This window comes from Gymnogyps californianus, chromosome 1, assembly GCF_018139145.2.
Source record: "Gymnogyps californianus isolate 813 chromosome 1, ASM1813914v2, whole genome shotgun sequence".
In the NCBI taxonomy this organism is placed as follows: domain Eukaryota; kingdom Metazoa; phylum Chordata; class Aves; order Accipitriformes; family Cathartidae; genus Gymnogyps; species Gymnogyps californianus.
The window spans coordinates 167,232,061-167,244,121 of NC_059471.1; the positions used below are offsets into that span (position 1 = coordinate 167,232,061).

The 12,061-nt window shown below is 37.0% G+C and overlaps 1 protein-coding gene across 1 annotated transcript in view; it reads right to left on the minus strand.

The window, feature by feature from the left end:
• Nucleotides 1–12,061, minus strand: part of CFAP54 (cilia and flagella associated protein 54) — a 117,000-nt gene that overhangs the window by 69,158 nt on the left and 35,781 nt on the right. The window contains 5 exon segments of the mRNA XM_050909989.1: nucleotides 184–331; nucleotides 2,921–3,063; nucleotides 4,046–4,231; nucleotides 6,652–6,744; nucleotides 9,957–10,130. Coding sequence (XP_050765946.1) covers nucleotides 184–331; nucleotides 2,921–3,063; nucleotides 4,046–4,231; nucleotides 6,652–6,744; nucleotides 9,957–10,130 — 744 coding nt within the window.

The window sequence follows — 12,061 nt, forward strand, 5'->3', positions numbered from 1 at the left end:
ACCATCTTTCCACCAGGATACAAAATAACCAACAGCTCCTAAAATACTTCAGAAAGGAAGACCAGACAAATGAAGTATTCTGTAAATAGGATTAGTACATTGCAACATTTATCTTGCAATGATGAAATAAAGCTGATCAATAAGTAAAATCAAATCCAGTATATTATTTTAAGCCACACATACTTGTTCCTTATAAAGTATCTCATTGGAACAGATGGAATCACAGAAGAGTGCTCGTTCCATGATATTAATGTCACAGACAGCAAATATATTCCTCAGAAAGAGGTGCAAGGTAATAGGGGAAGTGTGAGATACAGCTTCAAAACGTAACCTACAAAATAAAAGAGCAAAAGAACAGTAAAAGCATGTTAATGATGATTCAGATATCGCATGCCTGAAACTGCGTTATATTAAAATGCAGTCTTTAATTTCAAAATTATGGACAAAAAGGATTACTGTAGCTACTTCAGGAAATAAGAGTTATACATAAAACTGAAAAAATTGCTTAAAATTTCTAAGATAAAAAATAAAAGGGATAAGACTCCTTTTCAAAATGTTGTCCACCTTCTATTATCCTAAGACAGCTTTTCCTTAGTTTTTTCATCTAATCCAGTGAAATTTACTTTGAACTTTCTTTGAAAACTTGGGATGCTACAACTTATTTATTTTAACTGTCTCCTTTTACACATTATTTTTCTGTATTCTGACAATGACACATGCAGTTGTGAAGTCCATTACTAAGTATTAGTAACAGACTCCTTTTCATCACTGATGTCTTGTATTACAAGTCTCAAAAGAATCTCTTTTCTTCTGCCTGCTTTTTTGCTGGGCTTTTTTTTTTTTCTTCCCTGGGGGTAGGGAGTCATTTGTCCTTGTTATTTTTTTTTTAATATTTTTGTTACAGGAAAAATCCTATGATTTTGAAGTATAAGAAATAAATTCCTCTTTCTCCTCGACTGTATTTCCTAAAAGAGACTGAAACTCAAGAAAGAAGATCAAATAGACACATTCACATACTTGACATTACCAAGATATCAACAGGGCTTCCGGCTGGAAACAAGAGGTTTCCTTTCCTTCCAGCTCCCTCTACTGTCTCTTTAAGTCCTATGTACTTTCAAGCTAGTCCATCTAATTTCTTAGCTACCGATCAGTAAAACTGAAACTGCCTTATTTCAGGTCTGGTACTGCAGCTTTGAGAATCTTCCATATTAATTGTAAAAAAAAAAAAGGCTTGGACATAACCGTCAGAAAAGCAAAATCCCTGAAACTGCTTTGCACAGCTATTTAAAATTTTCTGTCTTCACTTGATTTATCTGAAAGTAGCTTCATTCAAATGTTATCTCTAGAGCTGTGTGTGTGTTTAAAAAAAAAAGAACTGATTAGGAAAAAAGATTAATGAAAAACAAGTGCAAAAAAAAGTACAATGACCAGACTTGCATTCCTGCTTTGTTGCCTAGGCCAGGAATACATTTAAAACATCCACATAGTCATGAAATAGGATGTCTAGGATCTGCCTGCATCAATGCAGTCCACATGCTGCCTGTAAATCCCAAATGCTCTTATGGCATGTAACATCAAGACCCTCGGTCAATTTGTATGCCTAGTATCAGACACGTGGTGGCACTCGAAGGACAGACAGGATACAAGCCAGTGGTCTGGCTGAGCCCCAAATAACAAGAAGTACGCTTAGACACATTACTTTCTCCTGTAACAGAATTCAAAGCACACACAAGGCTACACTATCTGCTTGCATCCAAACGGCATTACCGTGAGAAAACCGTGGGCTCTGATGCAAGTATATCAAAACAACATAGAGAAAATGCTAGCTACATTATATGTCTCAGAATAGCTGATTACCGGTTATTCTGTCTGTGAAGTAGAAATGGAAGTATTCTGACAAAACTTCTAGGAAATCCCCCTAATATCTATTTCTTGAAACAAAGATCTTTATTTCTTTATTTCTTCTTTAATTCTTGAAACATTCAAGAACTATTAACACACATGCAATAAGGTTGCTTCTTGTCATTATGGTTTCAACACTAAGCCAGTCTGTCAAACTGAAATGGAGATGCTGCAAAACTTTTTCATACCCCCTCCACAAGTTTGCCAAAACTTTCCTAATGAAAGAACTAGTCTAAAAAGAATTCCACACAAGTGAAGATGATGATTGGTGTTCAGTTATATTGGATGTTAATTCATTATCAAATTATAAGCAGTTGACTAACATTTAAAACTATTTTTTTATTATAGTATTTCATGTCTATTATTTCATACAATTCTCTTTCTTTTGTCTGGGAATTAATTAAGTTTTGATTTATTTTTGCATTTGGATCTACTGAATTTCAGTGAATGTAACCACAAAATTTCTAGCTGGGTTTTGTCATCATGAAAAAACTATAATATTCTGGTTGAACATTTGAAATTTATTTATAAATGAATTAATTTTAAATATCTCCTCTAAAGCACTTTAGTATATTCAAAGATCATTGGCAGATTTATATAGCCACCCCAAAACAAAATTAGCAAGCATTTACCCATTTTGGGTGGTGTTCTTGACAAAATTTTCACAATTTCTGAACACTACTGCTCCCTTAATTGGAAAGTCAAGAACCCAGTGCATATTACATATTTTGCATATGAAAATGCATCACACAGAATTAATAGCCACTTTATAAATGTCTCCCAATTATCATAAGAAAACAATCATTATAAAGAATTAGGTGTATAAATGCTAGCAGTTCCATAAATAACAAAAATCCTCTGCTAATTATAAACCACTACATTTTTATAACACATTTCACACCTTTTTTTTTAGAATGTTTTTCATATCACAAGTCTGAACAAAATTTCACAACCTGGTACTCTTTAAAATAAAATGTGCACATCTATAATTAACTATTATTTTGTTTTCGCCAGTTACCTGTTTTCAGATATAGTCAGATTACTACTTGCAGAAATAACAGCTGCATTGGCAGGCAGTGGAGAAGAATTTGAAACAAAATAATCCCACACTGGTGAAAATGCTTCTCTGGCTAAGGTATAGTTGCCAGTCTGATAGGCTACCTACAAAAAAAACCCACAACAAAAAAAAAATTTAGCAAGTTTCCATGTTCATCAAATAACCAAGCCAAATATGATTATAGTATAAATAAAGGTTTTAAAACTGCCCCCAACATGTAAATATACAATTTCTGTAAGAATATTCTGACATATTTGAATTATACACATGTAGTAGCATCAGAGAAGGCAAAAGAGTTTCTTGACTGTTAGCCAAGGATCTAACAGCCCTTTGTGGAATACTTTACAGGTATTGTGCTGCAGTTTTTGAAAGCATATTATTTCATCTAGGTTCATTTTACTTTTGCTAATACTGCAGAATGCCCTGCTGCTCTGGATAATGGGATGTAAACGGAGCTGCACAAGTAGGCATAAATTCATGCGGATACCTCTTACTCTGGAAGATTTTAGGAAATCTTCTAACTGTTCCCCATGATCTGATCTATAGGGCTAGACAATTTTACTTTTCTCCATGCCACAATCTGATTTAAATTTTCTTTATTAAGAATATAGAAAATTATGATAAAGGTCTGACAGAGCCTTTGTGGTCTTCCACAAGACACTACAAAAATAATCTCAATATGAAAATGGTTGGATTTGATACCTGGTAAGTTCAATCACGTTTTTCATCCCATACTGTAATGACTAATAAGATGATTTCTAGCACTTGGTCTCCATCACAAAAATGAAAAAAATAAATGATAAAAAAGAAGAAAGAAGTTAAATGCAGACTGAAAAACAGGAACAGGGATAAGAAAACTAGCTGAGAGACATCTTTCCCCTTAAACTGGAATTTCCAATAATTTTGAATTAAGAATTGAGTTACTCAAATATACGATTTGTTATGTTAAAATTGTGATTTGTGCTTATCAAGCTTTTGGCAAGAAAGTCTTGAGTTTTTACCAGAAGAAGTTTTAGAGCTACAAGTAAAAAAAGTAATTACAACCAAATTAAAGTATGTGTTTATTATCAAAGACTCTAACCCTACCTGAGTTAGATAGGCTCGAACAGTAGTAGCAGAAAGAGGTGGATAAGCAAGGATTGGCTTAGTCGTTTCCCCAATGGCATCACCAATAAGTTTTCCATCAGAAGAATATGCTGCAACTGCAAATATGTATTTCTCATTGGGATCTAAGCCTTGTATTTCCAAAAGGCTTTTCCCATCAGCTGGTATCTATCAATAAAAATATTTTCTAGTTACACCCACTGTACATATCAAAACAAATCTCAAATTCTAAACTTCTATTGTTAAATAAATTATTTAATGATCTTGGATGCAATCAAAGTACAACCTAGATTAACAGACATGTCATGTTTCCATGTAATATTAGGTTCTTGAAGACAATGAGAAAACAATGAAATGACAGGGGAAAAAAGTATCAGTTTTCTCTGGAATGCAGTTGAGTATACAGAGCACATAACCTAAGAGAACAGTTAAGTACCAGGACCTGGAGTTTCTCTAAGACATTTTTGTCCATTTGCACATTCACACCGTGAGTGCGCATGCTTGCAGTCATTGAGCTGGAAACATTCTAGCCCTGAGCTGTGCTTCCAGAGAAAGAGCATATGGCTCTCCTCCATACATGCCACATGCATGTATTAGATATGGGCAGAGAATGTCTCAGGTCCTCTCAGCACCATTAACAGAACTTTGGAGTTTGTGAAACAAACAACGTATTTTCAAGATCTTCTCTTCATTTTTCCTTCAAGTAATTGTCCATCTGCACTTTAACATCACGGCTCACTCCTAACAGGCTTTTCCACCTTCCCCTCCATAACCAGGACAACTTACACAAAGGAAAGTTTTAGGGTCTTGAAACAACTGATGCAGTGACTGAAGCACAAGATGAGAAACAAGATCATCGTAATGTAGCATCAACACGGTGCTCTTATTCAAATACTGTCTGGCCTTCATAAGGAGACCTCTGAACAACAGAAATCCCTTCAAATGCTGAGGCTGAATCCTGAACCAGCAGACCAGAAATTAGTGTAAAAGACAGTCTGTAGTATCCCTTTAGAGCAAGCTTTGTTCATGTTGATAAGTTGACAGATTATTCCACCACCAAGAATTCTAAACCTTTTCCATGGAGCAGGCAGATAGTGACTTTGTCTGCAGATCAGCATTTTGCAAAAGCATAGCCTAAAGCAACCATTGCTAAGGCATATGGTTAACCTCAGGTCTGTGCATCTCTAGTGCCTGCCAGAGCTAAGACAGTCAGCGGCTTGGATGGATTGCAGCAAGTTCACAGAAAGAACAGACAGCAGTGGGGTGAAAGTCTCCAATGAAACACCTAATTCACCTGGGGCGGGATAGTATACTGAAACTAGCTCACTGGACATCGCAGGAAGCTTGATTCTCTGGATTTGATAATAAGAATAGCAAGAATAACATCAAAGCCTCTATTGCCAGTAGCTACACACACCTTCTCTTTTTATACACCTTCCTTTTTGGGGAGGAGATGGGGGAACAGGTGCAAAGGGAAGGATTTCCTCTCCATCACCAAAGACAAATCTATCAGTGTTAGTACAGAGTTAGTACAGAGCTTGCTCGCAAAACCAGGAAAGCTTGAAACATTGGGCAAAAGAGGTTGAGCTCATTCTTCTGACACAATGCAAAACAGAGACCTGCCCTGCAAAGAACAGAACTCTTCATGAAGAAAATTTCCAGATATAAAAATGATCACTCAGGTCTGAGACTACAGTAAAATTTGCTGAACAGGATCTGCTGAAGCTTTTTTGCCCCTTTCTTAAAACCCAAAATGTAGAGTATTTGGATGGATCACGGTCGTCATTCAGGTGGAGAATGCAATAGCATGCATAAGTGAGTGAAAAACAGAACTCTCTCAGTCTGTGCAGAGACATCAGAGTGTGATCCAAAGGAAAAAAACTACACTAACACAAAACAAAGAACCCAAAACAAATTCAGAAAATAAAGCATCAAATTGTAATGAAGAAATAATATAAAAGAGTACTGACACAGTCACATGATCAGTCATAAGTAATCAAAGATGTGTGGGATGATTTGTCATACCACATGTTCACAGCATGAAAGGGAAAGAGCATGAACCTAGAAGTCAATCATGGCTGAACATGAAGGTTATTGAAGGAGTTATATCATCATGTTGCCAGAATTAAGTAAGGTAAGGTCTTGTTAAGAAGAAATAGCTGATAGAACTTACACAATTAAGAAAAATATTAAATTTTACATCTGTTTAGAATTTCTCTTTTTTTGAATCCCTGGAAAGAGTAGTGTCTGGGGCATACTGTAAATACATCATATACTTTCTTTTCCTTTTGTATTTCTTAGATGTCGCTCAAAAAACAGAGTTATAACAGAAGGGACAGAGACTTGTCTAACATGAAGCTTTTTAATCATTTAATTCATTACTCAAAAAAGGTTCCTAGAACTTTTTTGGGGTTTTGATATGCCTTCAGCCTAGCAAAATTTCAATTGCTTAAAATAAAGATCAAAAGGTTTGTCAAAGGCTTGGCCAGTTACCTGATTAAAAAAAGATGTCAGACGTATACATTTAGAATGTTGGGTTTTTTTCAAGGAAGAGAGAATGACCTAAAGGAGTTTTACCTCTGTCTTACCTCTTCTCCTGCATTTGGAAGTTTATTGTTATTTAACCTTACTTTCATATTACTTCCTCCTGCTACAGAGCCCAAAATACTGTACCACGAAACCTTTGAAGAAAATGAGAACAAAATGAGTGCATACATAATAGTATTTCCAACTTTTGCCTAATGTAGAATGTACTAACTTTGTGAAAACAGTCTCTGAAAAAAAACTTTAGTTATAAAAATGTATACTCTAACTGCACTAGAAACATTAATTAATTGATTTAGCTGGAGAACTAGATATACTACAATGGCAATAAAAGCAGATGACTCTCCATTATCCTATCTCCTACCTTGATCTACCCTATACCTCAAACCTTTCCCAAAGCATAAACTCTATAGGTCATCCTGTAGATTTAAAGCCATCTAGATCTGTTATTTGATCCTTGCAATGGTATTTTTCTAAAGTTGACATCAGGTTCTGATTCAGCAAACTACTTGAGGACAGATCCTTAAAAGCAGGCAACAGAAATGCAGATATGAAGTAATGCAGTAATATTTTCTAAACAAGCCATGTCCTTAGTTCCTATTGAAATCAATGTTTTTTTAATGCCATTGAGCTGCTGATAATCTCATTGGGCGTATCATCTACACTTTTCAATACATCTACACTTTTCTTCCTTTAACCAAGGAAGAATGTGAGCATGCATTCCTGGATCAGTGCTCAGTCCTGTCCAGTGAGATCAAACATGGAAACTAATTTTGATTCCATCTCTGCACAACAGGGCAGATGGATATCAGTAAGTTATGCATCTGATGAAGTTCTCTTGCATTAAACTTCTTCTACTAAAAACTGTACAAAGTCTATTCAGTAGACATTTAAACAGACCTGAGGTTTGGCAGATGAGGTCATTTTTCAACATACAAAAATTCTGTACAGCTAAAATGTTCATTTTTCTTGTAATACACATGATTTGTCTTGCAATGAATCCTGACTGCTTTTCAGGAGGAGATATTGAAACAGAGGAGATTACTTTCAGCAAATGAGCAACTTTAAGATCAGGAAATTTTAGAGATCCTTTGACTTCTAGTACAAGAATTATATATGTCTAACTAAATCCTCGTATCCATTTCCAGTTAGTAAGTTCTTCATAAAAAATACCTTTCATGTCCGCTCAACAGCTATACGTATCTTTAGAAAAAAAATTCTGGAATAGCTAGGCTCAAATGATAAGACTACTAATCACGTTGCGCCATCTAGTGGCCCGATATCTTACATGCACTCTCCTGTCTCGAACAAAATGCAGTATTAACACTTACTAAAACAGATGACTACCAGACTTTAAAGAATTAATTTTTTTTTAATTTTATGTTCATTAGGGATAAAAAGGAAGAACTTTTCCCTAATTAATTTCTTTGAAATTCACTAATCAAACTGCAATAATACTGCAAGTTATAAAACAACTGTTCACAGAAACATTCTTACCACTATTAATAAGATTTGAATTTCTACTGGTTTTATACACATCGTTATTTTGAAGAAGCTTGCAAAATCACTATGAAAATTTCTCTCAAGAAAACTGCAGCTAGTGAATTTTTCATACTTCAGCCTGTTTGAACCCTTTTTGGACATATGAAGGAGAATAAGGTGATTTGGAACAGTCAGCATGGATTTACCAAGGGCAAATCATGGCTGACCACCATGATTGACCTCTGTGACAAAATCACTTGATTTGCAGAGGAGGGGAGAGGAGCAGATGTCATTTACCTTGACCTTAGCAAGGCACTTTTTCAACACTGTCTCCCGGTATTCTTATATCCAAGTTAGGATGATACAGTATGGGGGTGTGAACAGATAAATGGGTAAAACAATGGTTGGAAGGTCAGACACAGAGAGCAGTTGTTAATGGTTCGTACCCTACCTGGAGGGTGGTAACAAGTGGAGCACTGCAGGGGACTATCCTGGGACCTGTCCTGCTTAATATCTTTAGCAATGACCTGAGGAAAAAAGTGAGCACACGCTCACCAGGTTTGCAGATGATGCCAAATTGAGGAAAACAGCTGGTATCATTGAGGGCAGGATTGCTATTCAGAAGGACCTAGAGAGCCCAGAGGAATGGGCCAACAGGAACCTCATGAAATTTAACAAGGGCAAATGCAAAGTCTTGCACTTGCGAAGGAAGAATCCCTTGCAAGGATATAGGTGGGGGACTGATGGGGTGGGGCGCAGCACTAAAAGGATCTGGGGGTCATGTTAGACAGCAAGCTGAACATGAGCCAGCGGTGTGCCATGGCAGCAAAGCAGCCTAAAAGCATCTTGAACTGTATTAACAGAAGCACAGTTAGGAGACTGAGAAATGTGCTCAGCACTCATTAGACTACATCTAGATACCATGGCCAGTTTCCCTCCTGCCCCCCATCATTCTCACAAGAAATGTTGAACAACTAGAGTCATTACAGCAGAGGACCACCAAGATGGTCGGGAGCTGGAGCACTAGTCCTGTGAGAAGAGGCTGAGAGAGCTGGGCTTATTCTTCCTGGAGAAGAGGTAGCTTCAGGGAACCTACCAGGAGCCCTTGAGTGCCTGCAAGCAAGTGATGAAGAAGATGTAGCCAGGCTTTTCACAGTAGTGCATGGTAGGAGGATGAAAAATAATAGACCTAAATTGAAGCAAGAGAGATTCCAACTGTACATAAGGAAAAAAGTTTTCCCCATGAACAGGTTGCCCTGTTGGAACAGGTTGTCCAGAGAAGCTGTTTAGTCTCCCTCCTTGGAGGTTTTCAGAACTGACTGGATAAAGCCCTGAGCAATCTGGTCTAATCTCACAGCCAACCCTACTTTGAGCAGAAGGTCGGACTAGAGACCTCTCCTAAAATCCCTTATCATCTGAGTAGTTCTGTGATTCTACATGTTCAACAGAAGGTAGATTTTCCACCTGAACTATGGCACTTCAGCACTTCATTAACAGAGACTTCAGTGTGGTACTTTCTTGCATCACATGATGCAACAGCCTTGCATCTCTTCAGAGGGCAACTAGCAGTATGTCAGCCCCTAAGCAAGAGAATGAGCTTTTGACAAGTAGAATAAATAAGTGTTATATGACAGAAGCACCAAGGAACATGATGCATGAGATGAAGAAAGTTTCATGCAAATGTGAAGATCAAAACAGTCACAACTGACTCACGGGGGGGGAAAAAAAGCATGCTTAATTGTCAGAATAACATAATCTTCTCAAGAGCAACACAGAAAACTGTGATGATACAGCACTGTTGAAACAACTTTTGCTCTCTTGTGTATTGTTTAGTTATTTCTTAAGCAGTCATCATGAAAAACATTACCTGAATATCTGAAGAGAACGGGGCTGGTTTAAATGTCATGGAGCAATGTGATCTAGAAAGTAATAAAGGAGGAGGAGGAGTCCTGCTTTTTTTCTTGCTGCTCATAGCTTCTTTGAGACTGTGATACAATGCACTTTGTTCAGCTTCAACTTGCTCAATTAAAGTTAGTGCTTCCTATGATTTAAATTAAAGCAAAAGGGAAAAACTATTAAAACATAACAATCAGACAGATTTAACACTTATAAATGGTTTTCAAAATGATCTTATAAAAATTCACTGCTATGTAGAAAACTTTTATAGATTTTCATATCATCTTACATCCTAAATTAGGATGAATGGTACTTTGTGTAAGCCTTACATATGCAGATGAATTTCACAATGTACAATAAAGAGAATGCAGGGTTGCATATGAAAAGAGGCAGGGCTGAGGCATATCCAATTTTGGAAGAACCTATAGGAAAAAAGAGAGGGATCACAAATAATGTTGATTAGCAGTTAGTGTCAACCAGTGATTAGCTCCAACAAGAAACAAAGAAGATATCAACTCTTATTTAGGAGAGAGCTGGAGACCTAATCTGTGGAATTTCTGAAGGAGCTGTGGAAGTCGTTAGACTGTTTTTCTGTACTCCAGAAACAGAGGAAAGAAAGAAAGTCCAGAAAAAAAGAAAAGGGAAGAGAACGCAGGCCCAGAAAAAGTAGGGCCAAAGCACTTCCCTTGGTTAACTGGAGAGAGCTGAGAGCTGACTGACAGTCTATCAGTGTCTTCCAAAAATGTGGGGCCTCCTGGACATAGTGATTATGTGGCCATTTGGTTGGAGAACAGGGTACACTTTTTTCGTACCAGACTGAATGGCAAATTGGTAGGTGTCTTCACCTTGTTTGCATTGTCAGGATAGGGGAGACTTAACCTGGAAATTTAATATTAAGAACTTAGTATTTTTATATCTTTACTTGTGGCAGCTGTCCAGTGCAAATCAAAGCCAAAAAGGCCAGCTCCCAGAGATGATGAGATCGAGGATGCCTTGGACAAATTACATTCTTTTGGGAGAAGAGAGATGACGTATTCCTACAACTAGGGTTTTCATTTGAAGCCATTTAGTACCATACACTGGACCAAGGATTTAGGCTGAACTGAGTCTGAAAGATAAACTGAAAATGAAAATCCCAAGTTATTGGTTATTCAGTGACAGTCCTATAATCTTGCACCTTAACAGTTCCTTGCTTCTGTCCTCATACATTTATAAGGCTATAAGAACAACCATACCGGGTCAGATCACAGATTGAATAAGCCTTGTGTCTCATGTCCAAAAATGACAAAAAAATAGCCATAGATTTATAGTCAAATGGAGAGCTAAGATTTAATAGAGCCTTAATCACATCACATAGCTAATCATTTGCACAGCCCCTCATTTCACCCCACTCTCTCCCCCTTTAGATTAGGGTTGCATCCACCCTAGTGAGAAATGTTTAAGGAAGGATATAAGATAAAGAGCAAGATATGGAGTGACTCTTTCCCTCACACAACCATTCAACTTTTGCAATCGGTAATTAGAAACTTCACTGCTTCCTTAAAAATTATACTTCTTTATGGTAAGCTGTACTAAGATACAGTTTTTAATTAAAAGAATCACAGACTCATTCTTCTCTGAGGACATATTTCTTATTAGTGCAAGGATGGAACTGCTCCCAGGTTGGATAAAGATAGTGTTGTGACTTAGAGTGGTACTGTGTGACCTGTACTTCATTAATTGTAGAACTTGGAAGATAATAAATGTGGCAGTGTTGCAAGAAGAGAAAGAATAATGTTATGGTTGAGGAAGCCAAACGTCACTACAAAACCCCACATTTTATCCCTGCTTCTGCCACAGACTTGCACTGTGGTATTAGCTTAATCACATTAATTCAATTTTACAGCTGGCCAACAAGAACTACCAGTGTACCCAATTCTGTAAAGACTCGAATGTCCAACTAGACATATAGGACAGGAAGGAGAGAAATAAAAAAAAATGAAGGGTACACAGTAGCTCAAGTAGATAAGCAGTGTCATGTAGATGAGTATACACATATGACTCAGAAGCTTCCATACTTGCCTGGTGGTTTACTGC